Consider the following 24,283-nt stretch of genomic DNA (forward strand, 5'->3'; position numbering starts at 1 on the left):
ATTCTCCGACTTGATACCGTTCGTCACTGGTCCTCTGATTCTGCAACGGCCGAATAACCCCAGCGTCCGCACGCACCAACCGTTCCACAACAACCCCCAAGCATCAGACTCAGACGTCTTCATAGCCAAGGTAGTGAACAGTGCATAGTATTACTTTCTCGTCAGCCTACTCATAAGCCTGCCAGAACGCCAAATCCCCCTGTACCCACGAAGGGGCCGCCTGTGCCTGGATTCGCCGACCGTATACTCCGAATCCCAAAGATCGAACCAACGCTTGTGTATGCCCACGCAGATGCTGCCACTCATGCCTGCTTGAACCTTGGAATGCAACGCAAAATACACCACACAACCATGTCAGACTCGCCTGTCGATACTCAACGATTCCAAATCTCGTCCCGAGTCAAAGCCGTCCGAGATGGTGATGGCGTCCACACGCTTGTCGTTGCCCTGAGGCGAGAGCGGGGACATGGGATACCCGCCTTCCTCTGGCGAGCGCGGCATCTTCTCGAAGCCTTTGGAGCCCGGGATGCTCAGCGTCGACTGCCGCGACTTGTTGTTGTTGGTCGAGGAGGCTCGGGTCGACATCTGCGACCAGTGGTGCCGGACAAACTTGCTCAGCTTGAGCACCAGCGGTGGTAGCGCCAGCAGGCTCGCGCACAAGATGCAGCAGAAGCTCTCAATGATCGACCAGATGACAATGTCCACGTTGTCCCACGTCGTGTCCAATGTGCCCATGAACATGACGAGGTACTTGAGTCGAATCATGCTGGTGACGCAGGCGCTGTTTCGCGTTAGCATCTTGGACAAGACCAAACGACAAGCTACACAACTTACAAAGAGCCCAGGGAAAAGATGATGGCCAGCGCAATCTTCTTCTTCTTCGTCAACTGCAGCTTCAACAACTCGGGTATCGGCAGCGCCATGATGACGAGGTCTTCGATGATGCTAAAGGCTGCGCCGGCGTAACCGACTGCCGTCATGTTGATGCATGTGCGGTTGTCGTTGCTCCGGTCCCATACCGAAGACACGGGCATGCACTGGAACGCCACGAGCAGCACGAACAACAGCCCATGCAATATGAGAAAGGCGATGAAGGCGCGCACCGTCACCAGGAACCACCGCACCTGAAAGATGCGAGAGAAGAAGAGGAGAATCGACATCTTGGCGAACACCTGGATCAGGATGTACAGCATCTGCACCGCGTAGAAGAGCTGCAACAGAATCGTTCCATTCTCGGGCGTGACGTGCCAGTAGTGCATGCCGAAACCCAGCTCGGCACTGGCAATCTCGATGCCCGCGAGGCCGGCCAAGAAGACCTAAACAGTCAGCAATAGCTCGTGGCTCGTCTCGGAAGCCGCAAAGAACACTAACAATGGCAGCCAAGACGGTCCAGTCATCCCACCAGAAGCCCGAGGTCGCCGTCCATCGGGAAAGGAAGCGAAGCCCGACGATGGGAAACGTGACTATCGTGAACACCATGGCGATCGTCTTGACCTGCTTGGACCTCGACGGCTTGGGATAGGCGGCACAAACAGCAGCCTCGACGCCGACGGCCTTGACTTGGTCCTCAAAGTGGCAACTCAGTTGCACGCAGTCCGATAGCGCCGACTGCAGGGCAATGCTCGGGCACACACACTCTTCCAGAGACTTGATCGAGGCGATGCTGCAGTTTCCTACTTGTATTGTGTCCATCACGCAGGACATCTACCGTGCACTTGTCAGCCATCTTCCGACTTCCTCCGTGATAGCGGTCGTCACCTACCGCACATTGTGGGATAATGGCGAGCAATGCCGGTACTGTTTCTGGCACTTCGACGGCCATCGTCATCGTCTTGGACATGGCGAGCCACACTGGCAGCCAGGCTATGTTGAACCGACGCATCGTCGCGCAAGTCGAAATGGAAACGAAAGCAGTCGGCAGAAACCAGGAAACGTGCAAGAGGTCTGAAACGGGCACGATCTCGGGGAGTGAGGTTTCTTATGACCAGAGGTCCGTCTCGCCACGAGCGCCTTGGCCTCTCTGTCTAGTAACAAGGTCCCGAATGGCGCGCAGCGAGACTCTGGGTGAACCACACTAAACATTAGTCCTCCAACAACTTTAGCGTCGCAGGATCCAAAGTTGTCGCGACGAACCGTACCTGGTCTCCACAGCTTCGGAGGCGAGCCACATGGCGCGGTCGGGTAAGGTGCAGCTTTCGCAGACAAGACCTAGCGTCGTGTCAAAGCGGCCGCCGGGAGTGGCACCCCAATGGAAAAGACGGGAAGCGTATTGTGTGAGGTGCTCTCGGCCAAGAGCCTGGGAGAGCAGACCAGCCCACTGAAAGAACCTGTGGGCCAGGGTCATGGGTGTGCAAGACCAGAGCCATCTCCAACGGAGGACTCGATGGGTGCTGGCGGCGCACGCTGAAGCCCTTTCAGGTATGGTGATCATCTGAAGGTAGGCGAGGCGTCGTGATGGTGACAGACTAAAAGGTCTGACCGGCCCCGCTCGCTGACTCGGCTCGACGTCCATTGCAGCACAATCGGCCACACTTGCTAGTCGTGGTCGCCCATGTCTCACACACCCAGGCCTCCCCTCCCTTCCTTGCAACACCTTCAGACCTTGCACCGAGGCCGTGGCGAGGGTTTGCTGCGATCTGGTCCACCGTGCCACAGTCGTTCCCCGCTCGCCAGGAGAACACAGTCCACCGCTGGGCCGAATGGGCGGATGATCGACGATAGGCGACCTCTCTTCAAACATTACAGTCCACTCTCAGGGGCGCCGAGGGGCCGCGCCGGGGATGTTCCCGTTCCGCGTCCCGTCGCATTTTCTTCCCTCCCCCTCCAGGAAAACATCACCACATCGAGTCAAGGTCATCTGACTAAAAAGCTGCGCCAGGGCGAGACCAGTCACAACTCTAGCCACGAAGACACCGGACCAATCCAAGACACAGTGAACTCGAGCAGCCCAGAGTTCCAAACTCTTCCCTCCACATAGAGTTCGCGCTAGAGTTCCTACCACGTCTCACATGAAAGGGGGACCACAGAACGATCGAGGTACCGCTCTCAGGTCCAGTAGGATACGGCGCCCAACGACGTGAACCTAATCGGTGCCACATGTTCGGCAGATTTGCTGGTGGGTGGCCTCGCGGACTAATTCATCAGTGACGAAAAGCGTCACCAGCAAGCCCAATTCGGATGTGCATGAGCTTTGGGCTGAGCCGTGTACTTTCCGGGTGTCGGCCGGGAGTCGTGGGAGCTGAGGTGTAAGCGTACCGAGTTTGGGGATTCTGTGGTTCTACTAACACAGATGGAATCAAGCCTCGGCACCGAATTGTAATCAACCCCGGCATCTGGTCGTTCAGCTCCTCAAGCCCGCGTAGGTCTCGAATGCCACCTCAGAGCACCACAGTGAAGCAATCTCCTGGTGTGTCTCATTCCTACCCTGACAACTATTAAGCTGCCAACATCGAGCGGAACTCATCAATTTGCCCTTGTGATCTGTTGCACATCCAGCATCGTCATGTCGCGACAAAACACTTCGACGGCCGATACCCGGCCCCGAGGGATCGTTTCAACCCAGAATAGAGTTTCCGCCCAGCGAGCTCTTCCCTGAAGCTATCCGTCATACCACCTGTCCCTGCAGTTCCGTCCCTGCATCTCGACGCCTGCCGCTTGGAACTTTAAACATCACTTCCATCTGTGGGGAGGTTACCTTGTCAGTCCTAATGAGCATACTGCGTCGTATGACCGTAGATCGAAGACGAACCGATTGCCCCGCGCCACGCGCGTCAAACATGACAGCACCTTGAGCCCCCAGCTGCGACTCAACCGTGCATTGCACATTGTGCTGATTGTTAGCGCCCAAATCTGTTTCTGATCGTTCGCCGAACCCCCATCTATCTTGACCAAGCCAGCAGCTCGCCTAGTCCATGCTCTTGGAGATACGCATTGACCCCTCGCTCCGTGCTCTCCCATAGTCCATCGCCAATCGTCGGATCTGTCGAAGCGCCGCGCTGCAGCGGAGCGACCCTGCCCACGGGGAGCATGAACCGGCCGGCGAACACCTCGGGCCTGCTCCTCACGTCGACGGCTGTGGCCGCAAAGAGGGAGTTTCTCGCGCCCTCCACCGGCGTCACAGCGAGGCGCTGCATCAGCCCCGTGAGCCAGGGCTGGAAGACACTCGCCATGGCCGGCGTGCGGATCATGCCAGGCGTGACAGCCATGACGAGTATAGGGGATGATGATGCGGGAGAATCGTCGCCGTACACTTCGTCGAGGCGGCGCTGCAGATCTCGGGCGTAGAGCGCTGTGGCGAGCTTGGAGACGGCGTAGGCGAACATGTCGATGCGGATGAAGATGGGGAACAGCCAGCGGTGGGCCCAGGGGTAGTACGGCACTGGGCTCTCGAGGGCATCCGGGCCGGTGAAGTTTGGCACGTAGCTCGCGGGGATGAAGTCCGATTGCACATTTGACGAGACGACGACGATGCGGACGTCGGCATCTGGCAGACGCGCTGTCGATTGGAGGAGGGGGAGCAGAAGATTGTTCAGGGCGAAGTGGCCGATGTAGCTGGGATGTCAGGTCTCGCCATCAGGAGGTCAAGCGACAGGCCAGCAGGAGACACTTACTTGACGGCCAGATTGGGCTCCCAGCCCGAGACAGGGCGATCCAAGCCCGTGGTGCCGCACGCGTTGTTGACTGCAGACCCATGTCAGCACCGGGGCCACGGGACGATGTGTTGGGGCTGAGAGCCAGGAGTATGCATACTGATGATGTCCAGCCTCGTCTCGTGTGCCTTGACGTGGTCGGCGGCTGCGACAACGGTCTTGAGATCACTGAGATCCAGGCCGACCCAGGCCAACTGGCTCGGCTTGATCTCCGGGTGTCGGTCGTACATTTCGGCCATGGCTTGGCGGGCCTTCGACTTGGTGCGAGAGGCCATGTAGACCTTGGCGCCGCGCAGGGCGAGCAGCCTGATGGTGTCGTAGCCGATGCCAGAACTGTTTGGCGGGCTGGTCAGAGATGGCTCGTGGCGATGGTTGGACGTTTGACTTACTTCCCCCCCGTGACGAGAGCGACCCTGCCGCGGAGATCAGGGGCATTGGCGAGGAAGTCCCACGAGCCAGTCATTGTTTCGACGTGCGGCTTGCGTTGTGATCAGGCTAGAGGGATGTGAAGTCGAGATGAACGAACCCTGACGATGAAAGAGGTAGGTGAACCGTCAAGGGGAAGGGGGGACTTGATATGGCCGGGATCGATCTTAAGTACCACCTTTGAACCAGACATATGCATCAGGAGACGGCAGCACTCCTCAGGATCTGCCCACAGCAATAGGCCGTCTTCCGCATCGTTTCCTTCTGGTTCCGCGGCATTCATCAAAGGCAAAGGCTGGACATGGCTGTATCTGTATAAGCAACCATGGGTCCAAGCAAGGACTCTCCCACGCAAGAGTGACGGCAAGAAGCCTGCCTGGGTGCACGCCCAAGCATTTGCCGTTCTGGGTCTTCGTTTTGGGTCTTCGGCAAGCGAAATATCACGCGAAGACACGGTTCACAGCGTCGTTGGGTCATAGGCGGACTATACGCGGATACGTGGACCCCCTCTCGCCGCCGGAGGACTCGGGGTGGATACCGGCCGGAGACGGGAGTGGCTCGGATTCTTTGGTCCGCCTCACACTGGTCATGGCTGGGGCCCATCAGCGGCTGGCAGTATTGGTTCAGCCGACCGCTTACCGGATTAAGGCAATGCTCTTCTTGGCAGGCGCGACTGGCCCTCTCCCTGGAGCACGATGATTGGCGATGAGCAGCCATGGTGGGTAGCACCATGCAGTCAACATGGACAGGAGCATCACCAGCATCTCCTTCCCAGCTGACTAGGTATCCTATAGAAGGCAACCCGGCGAGGTACTTAATCTTGTGCCTCCCCGGACTTTCCATCATACATGGTTGAGCGTTTTCCCAAAGAGGATAATGCTCATTCTCCTGGTTCCTTCATTGATTCTTCTTCATTCATCTCCGAGTTATCCATCCGTACACCATGGCGCCTGGCGGCTTTCAGTTCGTCCATATCTCCAATCCAGCGGAGGCGGCCAACCACCGCAAGAAAGTTCGAGCGCATGCCGCTAGGAACTCCAAGGCCCGGCGTGAGAAGGTTGCCGAGTTCCAGGCTCAAGACCGAGCTCAAGACCAACCCCAACACAAGGACACACCTGTCGTGGTGTCTGAGACCTCCGAAGCGGACAGGTCCCCGGCTGCCGGAGGCCAAGTCCTTGAGTTTCTTCCGAGCCTTCTCATCGGGAAGCTGATCCCCAGCCCTCAAACTCTGCTGAGCCCGGTCTGGCATGACCCTTTCAACAGCTTCATCCGCCCCGTGGCTCCATTCGAAGGCTACCTGCTCAAACACTGTGAGTGCACGGCAGGGCATGAGACCGTATGAACGTGACTCGTCTCGCTCAGTCACTGATGGTGAGCCCTAGTTATCCAGCATGTGGTCATGAACGACCTCTCTGCCCAACCTTGCTTGCACCACCTCAGCAATGACGCCTTTACGCTTGGCTCTGCCATCACCTGGACTCGGGAGGCCGCCATCGACGTGGGCATGCTGGCACTTATTCTCCTCGTTGCCTGTCGGAGCCTCGCCAAACTGCAGCACTCGACAATCTACGAGCCCGTGGCCTTGCGCTACAAAGCACAGTGCCTGCGATACCTCAGCGACAGCATCAGTCGCGAGGGGGACAACGTGAGCGATATGACGATAACGAAAACCTTGGCCATGGCTTCAGAAGAGGTGTGTCTCCCGTACACAGTTCGTCAAGAACAGTCGAAAGTGAACCTGGGCTGACTAGACGCAAGTTCTTCTCGAGCAATAAGACTGCCGCGGACCAGCACCTTCGAGCAGCCGTCCACATGGTCAACATGCGTCGCGGTCCCGTCATGGTTGGTATGTGGAAGCACGACGACAATCTACATCTATGGTCGCACTGGGAACATGTAGCGGCCGGTGAGGCTACCGACGACATCTGTGTCTTGCAAATGCGTTCCGAACAGAGTTCGGCTGGCAGCGCTTTTGACGAGCTACACGTCTCGCCTGAAGCGTCCGCACTGCCAGCTCGCCTGCACCAACGACGCTACGACCAGCTCGGGCCCGCATTCAAGACAATCACTCTCACCGCTGTCGACGACGACGAAGTCTCTTGATTGCACTCTCTTCATTACATTACGTCTGTGGTGTTTCATTATCTCCCCCGGCCACCGAGTACATCTGACCTCACTGCGGCAGGATGCCCTGTGGGAAGTGGAACAGGTCTGTCGGATCGACCTTTGTCTTGATCGCCTCGAGCCTCGAAAGGTGTTGTCCGTAATACTGCTCCAGGGCATCTTCCTGGCCCAACTCGGGGTCGATGTAGTTGGCGTACCGTCCCCAGTCGCTGTCTGGCATGCCGTCGGTGATGGCGTCGATCCAGCGATCCAGAAAACCATAAGGCTCCCGATCCACCGCATCTGTGGCAAGAATGACGTACTGGAACAGCCACAACTTGTCCCTGTGCACGTACGACGTGGCATCCTTTGGTACGGCTGCCACAGCCGAGTTCGCTCCTCCGTGGGCGTCCATCTGGACGAACCAGGCCCGCGGCTGCCGTCCCTGGTTCTGCCAGTAGTCCACGAAACCCTCTAACGAGGCCTCTGGCATCTTCTTGGTCATCAGGCTCGTCGCGAAGAAGAGCGCGCCGGACTGCTGGTACGGGAAGGTGATGTTGACCGACGGGCCCGTCAACCCGTCCGCCCAGCGCTTCACGCCCGCCATCCAGTCGCCTGATCCAACACTTGTCCGCTCCGAAGTCCAGTCAAACTTGAGCAGGTCATTCAGGGGCTCCAGCGCCGCCCTACCATCGGCCTCGCTGCCGTGGTACAGCACCTCGAGCTTGTTGTCCCAGGAGCCGAAATAGTTGGTCAACGAAAGGCGGAGGTTGAGTTCGGGGGCCATGTCGTTGTCGACAAAGTCCTGGAAGCCCTTGATTCCCGCGAGAGCCGTCTCCTTGTCGACGGCAAGATTGGACGCGATGGCGAACCATGACACCTCCTTCGGTGCCGCAAAGGTCTTGACCTCAAACTCAACGATGATTCCAAACGACGACCCTGCGCCGCGAAGCGCCCAGAAAAGGTCGGCGTTCTCCTTCTCGGAGGCATGCACGAGAGATCCGTCTGCGAGAACGACGGTCACCCCGATGACGGCATCGAGCGTCAGTCCATGCGTGTGCGAGCTGAACCCGAACCCTCCGTGAGCAGCATGTCCGCCCATCCCGACACTGTTGCACTGTCAGCTTTCCTCGACGGGATATCACGAGCTTTGGAAGTTCACCTCGGGCAGAGTCCTTGCGAAATGGCCCTGCCGCCCTGTGCGAATAACTCTGTAGCGATGTGACCCAGTCTGGATCCGGCATTGACGATGGCCGTCCCATCATCCCTGAGTCTTACTCCGAACATGCGATCCAGCTGTATGACGACGTGGCCGTCCTCGCCGCCGAGTCCGTTCGTGGCGTATCCATGCCCGCCGCTCCTGGGCGCTACTTTGAGCCCGTGGCGCGCGGCGCATCGCACGGCGTCCTGGATGTGGGCTACACTCGTGGCGGGCACGACGAGACGAGGGGCCACCGGCAGGCGCAGATTGTAGGGTGAGGTGTAGACGGTCCAGTCGGGGGCGGTGTCATCGAGCCAGGGAACGGAGGCAGCGGTGAGGCAGCTTTCGACAGTGCACGTTGGAGAGGCGTCGAGGCCGGCTGGCGACAGAGCGGCCGCGAGGGCGAATGTGAGGAGAGTCTGCATGGCGGCGTATTTCACTGGTTCGTGTTGACCAGACGAGACCAGGAGGAGCAGCAATATCTACGGGCGGTAAGATTTATAAATGTCTTCGGCCCCAAGTGGCTGTTTGTTCCCCGTGGGGAGCATGGATTGCTATGCCTGTAGATCTACCACAACGTGCTCCCGGCGGATCTGCAGGCACGCCGAAAGTTACGCCGTGTTCAGGGTCCCCTGTCACGACGACTTTTCAATGTAGGCGCTCCAGAGGCAGATGGGGGTGAGATGCGCAAACCATTACTCAAACGGCTGCTCGTGTTCACTGTGAGAACCGCGAATGACCACGAATGACCAAGGATGCCAATGCGCCCTGGCACGGCGGGAGCATAAGTTCCTGAGCATCCGCACGCCGTGGCGAACCGAAGGCTCAATCAACCCTCAGCCGTACTGCGCGCGTCGTTCAACGTCGGGCCGCCGTGGCTAAATGGAGAGTGCCGCCGAGTGGACCTGGGGTGGCCAAATCCCCCGCCAAACCGCAAGGGAGGTAAGGTAGGCAGGCAAGTCTCGCTGAACGGGCCGGGCTGCAGCCAAATCTTTTCGTGATCCCTTCCCCACACGCCGTGACCGAGGCCGCAGTCGACGTTGCTCGAGTTGAAGCTCCCTTTCAAGAAATGTGAACACTTGCAAAGGCTCTTCTTCTGCCTACCCTCTCCGTCCAAAGAGGGCGACAGTCCCCCCCCCCCCCCACACACACGTCACGCCCATACGGATAGACGCGACTAGTCCTCGGAATCGGTCCGCCGAGCGCTGTGCCGCAATCCTTCCAAGTGGTAGCACCGCATCCTTTCCGTGCGGGCCGTCCGAGTGCCCAGTACGTGCGTGGCTTTGGGGGTAGGGGGCAGAACAAGTCAGTCACGAGCCCCGAATCCGTTCAGGGCAGATCGACGAACGGCGTGTTTCTTGCGGGGAGGCGATGCTGGTTGGGAAGGGTATTGACCGAGTAGCTGGCCGACGGGGACTTCGATGCGTGCGCTCCCGCGTGGGCGCGGATCACTTCTCTCCACTCTCTCTCTCTCTCTCGCGTGCATACATACTTGCAGGGTTTGTTCACAAACACGCCTCGAATTCTTTTCTTTTGTCTATGATACATACAGGACTACGCCGTTTAAGGACCATGCTTCAATACCCGACGGGAACCCTCCCTGTCGCTTAGAAATAGTCCACCCCCCTCCAGCCGAGCACGTCCTCGAGTTCCCCCCTGACGTCGGCGGCCGAAGCGAACCCGCCCTTGCCGGCGGCCTCAGCCCTCTGCCGCGCGCCGAGCTCGTTCCACCGCGCCAGCAACGCGCCGTCGACGATGGTCCTGCCGGCTGAGACGTCGACGGCCGGCGGGCGCGCGGCGCCGTCTTGGGGGGGCAGCCTGTGGGCCTTGGGGTTCATCCCGGCGGCGTGCGGTAGGGCGTTGGCGAGGGACGTCGTCAGCGAGGTCAGGCGGCGGTAGGCGTGTTCGGTGATCGGATTCAGGGAGGCGATGGCGCCGGAGGCCGAGGCGAGGAGGAGCGTCTGCGTGCGGTTCTGGGACCCGGCGGCGCTGGTGGCCGGCTCCGATTGGGGTAGGTAGGGACGGGTCGTTGTTCGAGGGAGGGCGAGGGTAACCCACGCGTGATTCGGGGCCACCGAGAAGGAGGCACGGTTCAGAAGGAGGTGGCCCTGGAGAGATCGGGGGTCTGCGCGGTTGTTAGACATGTGTGGGAAGTCGTCAGGGGTGGGAGCAAAAGCAGTAGTTCAAGAAAGGAAAACGAAGAAAGGACGAAAAAGGGATGCCTCGGCACTCACGTTCAGGATCGAACTGCAGGATATGCAGCACGCCGTCCTCGTCAGACGCCACGATGCTCAGGTCGTTGCCGGCGACGAGGAAGTCAGCCGTCAGGCACTTGAGCTGCGTGCCGCTCTTGCCAAAGAGCGTCATCCGGTAGGGCTCCTCCGAGTATCCCACGAACCACACGCCCATGTTGGCGTCTGCCATGAGGCAGTAGCCCGTATTGCGCAGCTCGTGTACGGCGACCACGTAGGTGCTCATATCGAGAAAGGCCACCGGCAGCAGCGTGCCATCCTCCTTGAGACCCCGGACCATGCACTTCTGGCCTTGGGCAACCAGCATCAAGCCCTGCGTGCCCACCTCGCAGAGCGAGGTGACGGCGCCGCGCGGGATCTCCTCCTTGGCGATGAGCTTTAGCTTGCGGTCCGTCTCGGGTCGGTCTGGCTGTGGGATGACATGGACGACGTCGAAGACGAGAATGCGGCCGCGGACCGGTAGGTCCTCTCCGCGGAGGATGGCGGTGCCCACGGCGAAGAGCATGCGCCGCTCCTTCGTCTCTTCCGACACTTCGAGAAGCAACGTCTTCATGCACATGGCGACCTCGTACTGCTCCAGCTCAAACTCGTCAATGACGTTCCAGGTAATTGGCGAGTACAGCTTGATGCTGCCGTGCTCTTTCATAGGCGGCATGGGACATTCCTCCTTGGCCCACTCCTTGTGGTAGTCATCATCCTTGGGCAGTTCAAAGGGCTCGAGCTTGCTGGACGCCACAGCGTAGACCTCCATGTTAGGATGCCACGCCACATGGCTGACCGCCGTGTCGATGGGCACTTTGCGGACAGACACGCCAAGCTCGGCCACGTTGGCGGCATCAGGAAATTGCGTAACGCGAGCACAGCCTTTGGAGTCGGCGTAGATGAATCCGCGCTCGCAGCCCTCCGTGTGGAAGGAGCTCATGCCGTTGACGCCGAGGCCTTGAAGGCCGATGACCTTGGGTGTGCTCTTGCTGGATTTGAGGATGAAGGATGGGGATGCTCCCGGGACAAAGACGGTGCTGTAACCACCGATATTGTCACAAGCTCGTAGAGGAATCACACGGTTCTCCTGGACGGCCTCATCCTCCGCAGCCTCGACCGGGCTCTTGGCCAGGTGTGAATTGGACACCTTTTTGAAGAATAGAGACGTGGCCAAGTCTTTCCTTTCCTCTTGACCGCCGATCCGGAACGGCTCGTATATTGTCATGTCATCATTGGCGTGTCGTAGCTGGGAGAGTCAGAATTCTGTGTTGCGTTTGCCCCCTTGTGGAGACTTAAGGATATTCAACTTACGATCAGGTGTGCGGAAGCACTGGTAGAGTCTCCGAGGTCAGCAACCAGAATCTCGGTCAGAGTCTCGGGACTGGTGCCTCGGCGGACTGCGTAGTCTGCGGAAAGAAGGGACGGGATGTGGGAAAGCCCGGCGGCGGCATATATGGGCTTTGAGAGGTCGGGCAGTGCGTAAACCTGGGCCTGTTAGCTTGGTCTGTCTGGAAACAAGATGTACGCATATCCTTACATGGAGTTCGCCTGTCGCGTTGAGCAAGAACATGAAGACGCTCTCGCTGGTCGACGTCCCCTTGTCCGTCTGCACGGGTGCAAAGAGGCCGTGCGAATCCTTGTAGAGACACCCGCTGAGCCACTTGGTGGAGACGATTGTTTCGTCCTCCTTGTCAAGCTCCTCCAGCTCGTTGTGATTCGTAATCTGGGCGACAAGAATGCTCGAATCCTCGCGCAGAAGCAAAAGGTATGGGTCTACGATGCTAGCGCTAATAACGCGCGGTTCGGCGCCCGTCTCCTCGTCCAGCATGGGAAGTATCTGGCTGAGACCAAGATCTGGAACCGGTCAGCACCGAAAGGGATACTCGTTCGCGTGCAAGCAACTCACCTCCGTCGTAACAGCGGACTTCAGAACGGAGCACCTGAATGATCCTCATATCGTTGCCCATCGTTCCGGCCTCGATCGTCAGTCCAGCGGCGGGGTCGAACTCGGTGCCAGACAGAGCCTCAAAGCCTGCACCCGTGAGTGCATAGACGTCGGACGTTTCGTAGCCGTCCAAGTCGACCTTGGCCACGATCATAAATTTATCATACTGCGTCACAGATCCGTAGTCGTTGCCGACGGCCAGATTGGCCCCCTTCTCCCCCTGGAGTGACTTGGCAATCGTCTTCTGCACGCGCGTCGTCCAAAAGCCACGAGCTTCCGGAAACTCAAAGCGTCCGATGACCCTGGGCTGAATGTGCTGGTTGATGAGAGCAAGGGAACCCCCGCGATGCCGTCCGACGGCACAAACGAGGTCAAGCTCGGACCGTACGCCTTCTGAGTTCTTTGCCTCCTCGCTGCCGGGGAAGAAGGCCGTCTTGCCATATGCCATGTCCATGATGGGGGACAGGCTGAGCAGCGAGTCGTGAACGCGAAATACCACGTCTCCGCCCTTGGCCGATCCAGCGGCAGCCGAAGGTTGAGGGGCCACCGTGCCTTCGCCGTACAGGTCGTCGTCGTCGTCGTCGTCCAGTTCATCTTCGTCGAGGTCATAGTCGAGTGACTCGTCCAACAGACGCGCCTTCTTCCGTGCCGTTTGCACATGTTGCCTGCTCCAGCCGATCACTTGAGAGTCACCCCCGATCGTGCCGTAGAACATACTGTTCTTGCTGACCTTGGTCAGACACGCGGCCCGGAAGGGAAGGATGTCGCCTCCATTTTCCGTGGCGACGACCTTGACGCTGACGCCGGAGACGCTGCGGCCATCCATCTTGAAGGTGACGACGGCCATCTCGCCGTGCCGCGTCACGAGCAGCATCTCGCCGTTGTCAGGCGACATGAGCTCGACCTCGCAGTGCTCCAGTCGCAGTTTGAGCTCGGACTGGTCTGCCAGGGGGAACTTGGTCATCTTGGCGGCGTAAGGATTGACGGCGACGCCGTGCGCCTTGCCGGCCTGATCGATGTGGATCAGCTCGTTCTCGCCGATGAGGAGGGCACCCCCCATGGGCTTCGGCAGAGCGACGACCTTCTTCAATGACTGCGGCAGGTTCGAGACGGTGAGGATGGCGGTCGAGGCCTTCTGGAGGAGGTCGACGGTAAAGACCTTGAAGGTAAAGTGGTCCTTTTGGGGTTCCATCTTGAGGCGGCGGTTGCTGGAGGAGATGATGCCGAGGGTGGGCTCGCGGTACTCATGCAAGAAGGCGAAGTGCACAGGGTGAAGGATCTCAGGATCAAGCTGGGGCAGCGCGAGGACGAAGGAGGGAGTGTATGGTACAGGTGCTACGCTGCTGCTGCTGCTGCTAGTTCCATTGACGGCCGCAGCTGCTAGCGGCTCCTCTTCCGGCCGCGGGCCGTCCACCTCCTCATCCCAGTCATCCATGTCTATGTCCCCGTCGATCTGTCGGAAGGGAAGGAAGGCGATCTTGCGCAGGCCGAACTTGAGGGCGGCGCATCGCGACTGCGGGTCGGCCTGGAGGATGGTGGCGTGCTGTCGCAGGGGGCCGTCCATCGGCGAACCCTGCCACTCCTCCTTCTCGTAAAAGTGAATGGAAACGTCCTCGACGCCGTGCTTCTCGGGGTCCCACTGCAGGAGACTCAACCGCGCCGTGCGACTGTGGACGAGCAGAGCCTCGCCGCCTGACCTGGAGCTCTGGATCTTGACGCGCGCCAGGCCTGCGATGACGCCGTGGACAGGGTATTCGGCAACGAGAACGAGACGTGTGTTGGTTGTGCGGTCGGCGCGCATGAGCATGCCATCGCCCCCGAGGAAAGCGGATTCGAGACCATCGTCATCGTTGATGCGCCTGTCATAGGTCTCGCCAGCCTTGCTCGACGACTTGGCCTGGATCTGGGACGTGTCGATCTCGGTGGACACAGTCTTGACGGCGAAGATCTGAAGCAGCGAGCCCTTGGAGACGATGAGGTTTTCGGTCTTGGCCGAGGTGAAGGGAAGCGACACGGAGCAGGTCACCAGCGTCGGGGGAACGAGCTCGGTGTAGCACTGCATGGCGGGCAGCAGTTCATCGGGCAGTTCTCGGGCGCATTGGGTGTCGGGGATGGCGTCAGAATCCGAGAAGAGTGCTGTTGGCGTCTTCCCTCATGCCCTCGTGGCAAGTGTGAGGAGAGTCGTAGCCTTGTGTAGATCCAATGGGTCGTCGCGGAGGGGAGGTTTTCGAGCAAGCAAGACCCAAGACAAGAAAGAGCTCCTCGTGCCTGAGCTCAGCGAGGCCCCGTCTTACCTTGAATGATTACATAAGGTCTCTCTACATGTACAATGGGAGATGCCCAGTGCCGTCCAGAAGAAGGAACAGGTACGCCAGGCATAGGCCCCGAACATCTCCCGAGCATAACACGCACGGGCCACATGCGTTCCACACTAGCTCTGTGTTGTTGCGTCACTGGTGCAGCTTCGCCAAGAACCAGGAAGCCCAAACGCCAGGCAATAGGCCGTGGGCCCCAAAGAGCTGCGAGAGCTCACCCCGGCCTGTTTCTACCTCCTCAGTACGCACTCTTTCCACCTTCCTCTCCAAGGTCACAACGACGAATCTCTCCCTCCACCCACCTTGCTCAACTACTTCTTCTTCTCCTCGTCGACACCTTCCACCAGAGCACAGAGCATAGAGCACAGCCACATCATGGCAGACGTGACAACCATGGCCAGCGCCGGCCTCCTCCAGACCAGTCTGATCTGGGTCACCTACGCCGCCGTCATCGCCCTCTGCCTCCTCATTGCCTCCATCACGACCTTCACGTGGCAAGCCCCCCGCGACCGATCGGCCCTCGTCAGCACGGTCGCCATTGTCAGCTTGACCGCCCTGCTCGCCACCGTCCTCCTGCTGCCTGTCGACATTGCCCTCGTGTCGTCCACGACATCGGCCACCCTCGGCGTCAAGAAGGACTGGGCTACCGAAAGTCGCGTCCACAACATCCTCCAGACCCTTCGCATCGTCTACTACTCGCTCTACAGCTTCGACGCCCTGCTGTGTCTCCTCGTCATCCCCTTCACCTACTTCTTCTACGAGGAGTACGACGAGATCGAAGACGAGGAGGGAACCCGACCCTTTGCCGCCCGTCTTGTCAGCGCCCTCAAATACACGGCCGTCTTTGTCGCTCTCGTGCTGATCCTCTTCCTCGTCGGCTTCTTCGTGCCCGCCGCCGGCCACGATTCCAAGGCAGGCTGGGATCTCGACTACTTCCAGCGACTCCTGGCCGAGAACAATGGACAGAAGGCCCTGGCGTTCACGCTCGGCCTCCTCGTCACCCTCGGCACCCTTCTCTACGTCGTCTACACGGCCGCCGGACTGGCCCTGCTCCCCATGTCCTTCATCAAGTCGGCACCCGCCATCTCGGCGCCCCAGCTCACCGAGTCGACCGCCACCGCCCTGGAGCAGAACCAGGAGCGCCAGCGTCAGCTCGAGATGCGCAATGCGGGCCGCCAGGACGGCATGCCCTCCAAGGACCGCCGCGAGCTCGAGGCCCTCATGCGCGAGGAGCGCACGCTGCGCCGTCGCGAGCGCATCGCCGCCGAAGCCTCGGGCGAGGGACGCAGCAAGATCTACCAGGTCTGGCTCAAGGTCTGCGCCGTGTTCCGTCCCGTCAAGCTGCTCGGCGGCATCCTCCTGCTCCTCATTGCCCTCTTCATCTGGGTCTCCATGCTCATCACGGGCATTGACAAGGCCAAGAACTCCCTCTGCAAGCAGCGCTGCGGCTACATCCTCGGTCACCTCAACATTTTCCAGCCCATCAACTGGGTCTTCCTCAAGTCGGCTCGCGCCTTCCCCGTCGACTACATCCTCATGACCCTCCTCGTCCTGTTCCTCTTCAGCAGCTCCATCACCGGCATCGCCGCCGTCGGCATCCGCTTCCTCTGGGTCCGCATCTTCCAGATCCGCAAGGGCCGCACGGCGCCGCAGGCCCTGCTCATCGCCACCGTCATGCTGGCCCTCATCATCCTCGCCATCAACTACTCGATCGCCATGCTCATCGCGCCCCAGTACTCCATCTACGGCACCCAGACCTGGTGCTCGGCGCCGCACGGCCAGGGCGAGCGGCCCGACTGCCGCGACCGCCCCGACTACGTCGTCAGCTGCTCCGAGGCCCTGTCCAAGGAGGCCCGCAGCGTGTGCACGCCGTCCGTCATGTCCGAGTTCCTCAACCGCGTCACCATCACGTGGCCCTTTTTCGGCGCCGTCGCCTTCTGGGCCCAGTTCGCCTTTCTCGCCGTCTTCCTCGTCGTCTTCGTCACCGGCCTCTTCCGCACCCCCAAGCTCAACCTGTCCGAGCTCGACGAGGACGCCGAGGCCGACGAGGAGGAGGGCCTGCTGGCCAGCACCGGGCGCCGCTTTGGCGCCACCTGGCAGGACATCACCGGGCGCACCGGGCGCAACGGCGACTACGGCACCCAGGGCGCGTCCACGCAGTAGTCGCTCGCACGTGGCTGGCCTGGCACCATCCCTTGACCTAAAATGATGCGGCACATCGACTCTTTCTTGTTCTTCAATATCTTTAGCGATCCTTGGTTGTACACGTACTCGAGGAATATTTGATCTTAGCCTTTTTTTTTTCCTTCCTCCTTTTTTTTTTTGATCTGGTCTGGTTCGGGTTGCACGAGGAATTGGCACGGCATTCGGACGGACACGGTTTGGGCTGTAGCACGGGGTGGTACACGGCTAGGAGTCCCGGGTGGTTCTTTTAGGTACAGCTATGACGAGGATAATGACACGCACTGCGTTGGCTTGAGCGGCTGCAACGAGATGACATGTACCAGTTTGACTTGCGAGCGTGTACCTGGCTTGCGCCAGACACCGACGACATGTGACATGATGAAGAAGGAGAAAAGAGGCTTCACATCGGATGATGCTCAAGTGTGACGTCAGAGGACATCACCATGGTCCTACACGCGTGCCCAGACAGGACGTCAGGCCGCCAGCGCTCACGCCCCCAGTGCCACCCTTTTGGGCCGCGGATCCCGCCCCAGCAGCACGGCCTTGTGCGTGCGGTCGTCAAAGGCAGCGGCGGGCCCGACGTGCATCTCGCGCCAGCACCGCGTGCAGTAGCCGTCGTCGTCGCAGCCGAGACACCGCAGCGTCGCATCCTCGAGGCAGACGGTGCACCAATTCTTGGCGTCGTCGTCGGTGTAGCCCGTGCGCGAGCGCAGGCGGTTCGCCGGCTGGTCGCTGGGCACGGAGGGGAGTCCAATGTCGTCGGCGGCGGCGGCCTCGGCGTCTTGGTCTGACGAGGGCAGGCGGAGGGCGGCCATGCGGGCTGTCAGAGAGTCGTCATCTGAAGGACGCGAGGAGGTGGCGGGGCCAGAGGGGACCGAAGGCAGAGACAGGGACGGTTCGCCGTCGTCGCCGTCGTCGACGTCCTGGTGGGGGGTTATGGCGGACGGAACAGAGGGCAGGGAAAGGGGGGAGGCAGCGGCCTCGGGCGTCTGGCGTCCGGCATTCCCTTTCTGAGGCCCGTCTGCCGTCTCACGTGGCGGGTTCTCCGTCGGCCCGTCTCGTAAGCCGTATGACTTTGGGTTGAGCTTCGCATCGAGTTCGGCCTCGTCGAGAGCCTGAGCTAGCAGCGCGTCGACGTCACGATTCATCTCTTCGCCGTCCGTGTCATCGTCCGCATCCCGGTTTTCAGCCTCGGAGGCATCTTTTCCACCAGCCGACTTGTCGTCTTGCAGGTGGATGTCCTTGGAGAGCTCCTGAAGAAGAGCCTCGACGCGTGCCGTCTCGGGCTGCAGATCAAGGGACCACCTGGGGTCAGCCTCGGGATCCTCATCTTGGAGGAGTTCCTCGAGGGTCTGATCGTCGGTCTGCAGGAGTGGATCGACATCGTGGGGCTGCTCCTGCTCCTGTTCCTGCTGCAGCGGCGATGAGGCAGAAGCTTGTTTCGGCGTCGGCGTCGGCGGCGCGGCCTGCGAGGAGGCGGCGGTGGCGGGCGGTGTGTCACGCTCCGGTGTGTTCCTCAGGGAACGCAGGCGGGCGGCGAGGGCATCTTCCCTCGATGCTGGCTTGGCAGGCTCGATGCCGATGGAGACATTGAGGGCACTGTATTTTTGTGACAAAAACACTTTGCTTAGCTTGGGTTGTTCTTTCTCCTACGCAAGATTGAGCTGGCAGGCAGCAGCGGGCTGAGATTTACTTTGCTGAGCGGTCGAGAGAGATGGGTGAGTTGTTGGTGTGGGGGCTGGAGCCTGAGCCTCCCTTGAGGGCATTCAGCCTGTCGAGGAGGCTCTTGTCACGGCTCGACATGAGGGCGGTCGCGAAAGCTGTTTTCGGAGATGAAGAATGGGGACAATGCAGGGATGGTAAGAAGCGCCGCGTGAGGGTAGGTTGATAGTGACGGTGGATGGTAGATGGTTGATGGTCGATGGCTGGCCGAGCATGTTGGTGAGGGTCGGGTAAGCTGAGTTCGTGGGTGGAGCTGCCCCTCCTCCCCTCATCAGGCTTTCTGCAAGGCACGACGCACGCACGGTGCGGTTCGCAAGAAGACAGGATCTAGAAAGCCATCCAGTTTGACGGGCTGCAGGGGAGGTTGGGAGAGTCAAGCAACATCAGGCCATGTTTGCAGTGGACGTGCAAGGCAATCAGATCTGGCACGAGGCGTGGAAGCACATGGCTGGTGATCAAAGATGTTCCGGCTGACACCAATGCACACAGCCTTGCGGCTGGGGTGACACCAGCCTCGACTGGGATGACACCAGCTTCGATACTGGGTCACGCCCACTATTAAGCTTACAAAGACGGTCCGCAGGGATGGAGGCAACACTCTGGACCGTCGCCAAATCAGAAGCTCGACAGCACACATGGCCCTACGGATAGCACGGTGCCGAGACCAAAGCGAGCAAATGCCCAACCCACAACTGCCCCCAAAGCTGCCCCAAACCCCAATTGGGAGGTCGCTTTCGTGCAGGGCCTGGGTCTAGGGGCCAAGAGCGTCATTTGCTTTGCTCAACCGTGCCCGAGATGTGCACCAGAGGTGGGGTGCAGGGGGGGCCTCAGAAAGAATTGTCCTGTTGGGCTGCCGATGCGACCGAGAAGCGGTGCGCTCAAAGACGTGATGGTGCAAACGGAGGTTCTGTGGCTCAAAGGGCCCGTTTGCTGCCTCAAAGACTATTCTCAAGTTTGGTGTTTGGGCTGGAGCGTTTGAGGGAAAATGGATGCGCGAGGCACGACGAGGCTATAAGACGGGATGAAATGCCTTGGCCAAACAGCTGATGACACGAACTGACGTAGTACATTAGGTGCCTACCTAGTCACCTCAGAGGTCATTTTAGCCACGGACAGGACAATCCTCTGCATCATTGTACTGACCCGAAGGAATACCACTCACAACTCACACTCGTGCCAGCGATCAGGACCCTGGATCGCCACTCGATACCGTCATCGACCGAAAGGCTCCGTCTATAACGTCATTGTCGATGAAGAACCACTGCATCGCGCCGTATCAGCTCCCAAGACCTTCTTCGCCTCTGTGAGGCGTCGAAACGGAGGTGTCATCTCCACAAAACCCCGCCACTGGTTCATCGGCGGCCCACTAAGGCACAAACAAGTGCACCGCCCACGCCCACGCCCACCAGCCGCGCCCCGAAACCAGGCAAGCCAGGCAAGGCAAGTGCGGCCCAGCACTGCAACTTCCCCGCTAACAACGACCCTTCCTTCCGCCTCCGACCATTGTGCTTGGGTCGGGGCAGTCACCACCAGCGCATTGCTTATTAGGCCAAACGCCTCCCGCGGCGGCTGAGTCTGCGTCTTGTCCGCGCACCATTTTTCAGACACCAACACCAACACCAACACCAACACCTTCCTGCTTCTCAGCATAGCACAGCATAGCACAGCACCCCCTTGGCGATCAGAGAAAGGCTGCGCATACTACTTTACTTTTCTCTCGTGTGCATCTACCTATACCTGGGTCCATCTACGTCTACACCTACCGCTTATCGAGACTCCCATCGGAAAGGAACCCGACCGGGCCGGACAGACCAACATGAAAATCCAGACCTTCCTCGCGACGGTGCTCACCGCCTTCACATTCGCCCTCGCCCTCGTAGCGCCCGAACACCACAACGTTGAGCGCATCGCCCGCAACGAGCACGACTCTGAACTGTGGAAGCGCAAGGGCGGAGGCGGTGGTGGTCGCGGTGGCGGCGGCGGCGGTGGAGGCAACCGTGGTGGAGGCGGCAGCAGAAGCAGCAACAGCGGGTAAGCATCCCATCGTTCTTCCAACCCACCCCTCCCTTTTCACGGGACAACGACACTGACCCTCTCTCGTGCCAGTCGCCCTCCCAACACGGGCGGTTCCCAGGGCGGACGCACCGTCGGCGGCAGCGGTCCCCAGCCCAGATTCGGCGGCGGTCGCTACTACGGAGGTGGTGCCGTGGCCCCCTATCGCGCCGGCAACCGCAGTCCTGTCGGCTTCATCGCGCCCTTTGTCCTCGTCGGCGCTGCCGCCCTCTACTTCTGGCCCGGCAGCTGGTACGGCCACCGCGTCCAGCACTACGAGTTCAACAACACCCACACCTTCTTCAACGAGTCGGCCAACGAGAACCAGACCAAGCCCGTCATCTGCGGCTGCATCGAGGAACTGCCCTGCGGCTGCGACGAGCCCCAGGACCGCGGCGACCGCGACGCCTTCCTCAACGAGCTGATCGGCAACGGCTCCTACGCCGCCCTCAACAAGTCGGTCATTGATGTCGGCGAGCGCGATGGCAGAAGCACCCTCCTCCTCAACGGCACCCTGCCCAACGACACGACCCTCGCCGACGCCAACGCCGAGAGCGCTGCCATGCATGCGCTCGTGCATAATGTCGGCTGGTGGCCCATGGCCGGCGCCGCGCTGGCCGCCGTCCTCATTGCATAGACGGGCGCTCGAAGGCCCCGCCCTCCATCCATTGACGGGCGCTCGGAGACCCCGTCCTGCCGGCTCAGATTCTGGACCCAACAGGCGACATGGGGCATATGAATTCGTTCCGTGCGGCGCTCTTTCTTGTTTTCAGCCCGGCGCAACGTGCCGTCCTCAGATGCCGTGGACACGCGGACGATGTACTTCTTTTTAATGGCGTAACGGTGGGGAGGGTCAGAATACCTGGGACTTGAACATCATCTCGGGCGTTGGGGGTGTCTTTTGACTAAGGTAGAGTTGACATCGGCCACGACGTCGACTGGTTGCCTTGGGCGCAACCCTTGGCTTTGCTCTGAATTTTAATAGGCATCAGAAGAAAATTGACATGGACCAAAATCGATTACCATAGCCAGCAATGCTTGATGTGGCGTCTCCGCTCGCGATCCCGCCCACAAGTGCCGTGATCCATTCTGCCTGTCTCTCCCTGCCAGTCAGACTCGCGCTTTCACGTCAGCGGGCGGACGACATGGAATGACAATTCCGGCGCGGTCTAGGATGGCAGCATGACACAATTAGTGTTCACTATTGTTATCGCGACAATTGTGGTACCGCCGTACTGGTTGAGCCTCGTAGAGTGGCAGTCGTGGGCATCATTTCCCTGAAGAGATGCTTAATAGAGTGAGGGCCATGATCCCGGTACGCGAATAAGCCTTGGGCAGAGTCGCATCGGCCCAATCACATAAGCCTCAACGGCATGCGCAGCCTCAGCGAGAGTCATGCCTTGCCAACCTCTAATCAAACCATATTGAACTCGCTTTGAGGAGTTACGAAGCTAGGAAACCTTACGGTTCCGAACAAGCCGCATGATGCCTGTTCGGCCCAGTTCACCACCGGCTGCTCCCGGTAGCCTGGCATGGTTCTTGGTATATAGACCTCTTGATGGCTTCACCCAGATAGGATCGCGTCCTCAGTACAGGGTAGCTGTATCTACATCTAATACTTCAACTTGAACAGTTGTGTCCACTCTTTCAGACCTCCAGCGACCCCTATCACCATGCATTTCCACCATTTGTCCCTTTGGGCTCTGGCCGCCTCGTCTGTGCAGGCCGTCCCCTCCGCCCCCGAGATCAACGTCGATGTGCTCATCATTGGCGGTGGCGCCACCGGCGCATATGCTGCTACTCGACTCCGTGATCAGGGCAAGAAGGTGCTGGTCGTAGAGAGCGACAAGCAGCTTGGCGGCCACGTCGATACCTTCACAGACCAAGCCACGGGAGCGCACATCGACTACGGCGTCCAGGCCTACATCCTGAACAACCAGACGCAGAACTTCTTTGGCCGGTTCAACGTCGCCCTCAACGTCTCGGCGCAGTCGCCTTTCCCTACCACGCTTGTCGACTTCAAGACGGGGTTTGTCGTCCCGAATGCCACGGCTACGGACATTCTGTCGCTCCTCGGTCCCATTGGCGACTACATCGCAGCGGTGTCACCCTACACGGGCATCGCTCAGGGCTACTATGACATTCCCCAGCCCGTCAACCCTCAGCTCCTCGAGCCGTTTTCCAAGTTTGTGGCCCGTAACAACATTACGGCCGAGATGGTGCAGCTCGTCTGGCAGTTCGCCCACGGCGTCGGCAACCTGTTCGACACGCCGACGCTCTACGTGCTCCAGAACTTTGGCCTGCCGCACATCCTCGGCCTCGCGGCCGGCTACGTGTACTCGCCCGCCGGCAACCAGCTCCTGTACGACCGCGTCGCCGCCTTCCTCGGCAAAGACGTTCTCTACTCGAGCCGCGTCGTGTCGTCGACGCGCACAACGTCCGGCGTGACGGCCGTTGTCCAGGGGCGGTGCGGCACCCGCACCATCCGCGCCAAAAAGCTCCTCATCACGATCCCGCCGACGCCCGAGAACCTCGCCGTCTTCGACCTCGATAACAACGAAAAGAAGCTTTTCGGCCAGTTTAGCGACATCCCCTACCACGTCGGCATCATCCGCAAGAGCAGCATGCCGGACCTGACCAACTTTTACAACGTCGACCTCCAGTCGCCGACCCTGCTGCCGAGCTCGCCCTTTGTCTTCCGCTTCGAGAGCGTCGGCGTGCCAGGCTACCAGACGGTCAAGGTCATCGGCGAGCCGAGCAACGCCAAGGCCCGCACCCTCGCCCTGACGGCCGCCAAGACGGTCGGCAACGCTGTCAGTGGCTCGCCCGGCAACCCCGACACGGCCGCCTGGGGCCAGCACAAGGACCTCGGCCTGCACGTCCCCATCGAAGCCGTCGCCGACGGCTTCTACTCCAAGCTGTACGATCTGCAGGGCGGCAGGAACACCTGGTTCACCGGCAATGCCTGGTGCTCCGACTACTCGCCTCTGCTGTGGGCGTACACGGACGAGAGGATTCTGCCTCACCTCCTTTGAGGGGGCGAGAGAGAGAGAGAGATGGAGGCATGATGATGAGGGGGTTTCTATCAGGGGTTTGATTCACTATTCATAATGGGCAGCGATCATGTGCATTGTTTTACGAGCCTTGCATGCGGACAGAGTATTTGGAACTGTGAATAATACTGCCTTGTCGCCCTCCTTTGGAACATGTGGATCTTGCTTTGGTGACGAGACTTGCGGTGCACGATGAAGTGAGTTGTTTGTTTACTTCATGCGATGAAACGCGGGCTCTATGCCTGGGAGTGGCAGAGTGGCAGTGTGATGTCGTTTGGCAAGATCGCCCGCCCAGTGGACGGCTATTGCATGCCGTCGCTGCATTAGTGCCTCCCTTTCCATTGCTGTGGAGAGTTTCGGTATTTTCCGCTCTTCTCGTATAAAACATCACCCTTGACA

The 24,283-nt window shown here is 59.8% G+C and overlaps 9 protein-coding genes across 9 annotated transcripts; 4 read left to right on the top strand and 5 right to left on the bottom strand.

The window, feature by feature from the left end:
- Positions 1-354: 354 nt before the first annotated feature.
- On the bottom strand, positions 355-1,882 carry D7B24_000313 (uncharacterized protein; the record flags this gene model as incomplete). Its single annotated transcript, XM_028634572.1, has 4 exons — positions 355-781; positions 835-1,316; positions 1,372-1,704; positions 1,763-1,882. The coding sequence occupies 4 exons, from the start codon at positions 1,880-1,882 to the stop codon at positions 355-357; spliced, it is 1,362 nt and encodes a 453-aa protein (XP_028498274.1).
- Positions 1,883-3,878: 1,996 nt separating this feature from the next.
- On the bottom strand, positions 3,879-5,112 carry D7B24_000314 (uncharacterized protein; the record flags this gene model as incomplete). The annotated part of the gene is made up of 4 exons (XM_028634573.1): positions 3,879-4,551; positions 4,611-4,680; positions 4,750-4,982; positions 5,039-5,112. The coding sequence occupies 4 exons, from the start codon at positions 5,110-5,112 to the stop codon at positions 3,879-3,881; spliced, it is 1,050 nt and encodes a 349-aa protein (XP_028498275.1).
- Positions 5,113-6,018: 906 nt separating this feature from the next.
- On the top strand, positions 6,019-7,178 carry D7B24_000315 (uncharacterized protein; the record flags this gene model as incomplete). The annotated part of the gene is made up of 4 exons (XM_028634574.1): positions 6,019-6,385; positions 6,458-6,768; positions 6,834-6,921; positions 6,976-7,178. The coding sequence occupies 4 exons, from the start codon at positions 6,019-6,021 to the stop codon at positions 7,176-7,178; spliced, it is 969 nt and encodes a 322-aa protein (XP_028498276.1).
- A 70-nt stretch (positions 7,179-7,248) lies between these two features.
- Positions 7,249-8,804, bottom strand: D7B24_000316 (uncharacterized protein; the record flags this gene model as incomplete). Its single annotated transcript, XM_028634575.1, has 2 exons — positions 7,249-8,287; positions 8,341-8,804. The coding sequence occupies 2 exons, from the start codon at positions 8,802-8,804 to the stop codon at positions 7,249-7,251; spliced, it is 1,503 nt and encodes a 500-aa protein (XP_028498277.1).
- A 1,182-nt stretch (positions 8,805-9,986) lies between these two features.
- On the bottom strand, positions 9,987-14,620 carry CPSF1 (Cleavage and polyadenylation specificity factor subunit 1; the record flags this gene model as incomplete). Its single annotated transcript, XM_028634576.1, has 5 exons — positions 9,987-10,504; positions 10,614-11,859; positions 11,925-12,098; positions 12,151-12,467; positions 12,520-14,620. The coding sequence occupies 5 exons, from the start codon at positions 14,618-14,620 to the stop codon at positions 9,987-9,989; spliced, it is 4,356 nt and encodes a 1,451-aa protein (XP_028498278.1).
- Positions 14,621-15,248: 628 nt separating this feature from the next.
- D7B24_000318 (uncharacterized protein) lies at positions 15,249-17,036 on the top strand (the record flags this gene model as incomplete). Its single annotated transcript, XM_028634577.1, has 1 exon — positions 15,249-17,036. The coding sequence occupies one exon, from the start codon at positions 15,249-15,251 to the stop codon at positions 17,034-17,036; it is 1,788 nt and encodes a 595-aa protein (XP_028498279.1).
- Positions 17,037-17,545: 509 nt separating this feature from the next.
- Positions 17,546-18,860, bottom strand: D7B24_000319 (uncharacterized protein; the record flags this gene model as incomplete). The annotated part of the gene is made up of 2 exons (XM_028634578.1): positions 17,546-18,656; positions 18,751-18,860. The coding sequence occupies 2 exons, from the start codon at positions 18,858-18,860 to the stop codon at positions 17,546-17,548; spliced, it is 1,221 nt and encodes a 406-aa protein (XP_028498280.1).
- Positions 18,861-20,595: 1,735 nt separating this feature from the next.
- On the top strand, positions 20,596-21,468 carry D7B24_000320 (uncharacterized protein; the record flags this gene model as incomplete). The annotated part of the gene is made up of 2 exons (XM_028634579.1): positions 20,596-20,810; positions 20,886-21,468. 2 exons carry the CDS (start codon positions 20,596-20,598, stop codon positions 21,466-21,468), a joined length of 798 nt encoding a protein of 265 aa, XP_028498281.1.
- Positions 21,469-22,504: 1,036 nt separating this feature from the next.
- Positions 22,505-23,866, top strand: D7B24_000321 (uncharacterized protein; the record flags this gene model as incomplete). Its single annotated transcript, XM_028634580.1, has 1 exon — positions 22,505-23,866. The coding sequence occupies one exon, from the start codon at positions 22,505-22,507 to the stop codon at positions 23,864-23,866; it is 1,362 nt and encodes a 453-aa protein (XP_028498282.1).
- Positions 23,867-24,283: the final 417 nt, after the last annotated feature.

Source organism: Verticillium nonalfalfae (genome assembly GCF_003724135.2).
Source record: "Verticillium nonalfalfae strain VnAa140/NRRL 66861 chromosome Unknown scaffold_10, whole genome shotgun sequence".
Lineage (NCBI taxonomy): Eukaryota > Fungi > Ascomycota > Sordariomycetes > Glomerellales > Plectosphaerellaceae > Verticillium > Verticillium nonalfalfae.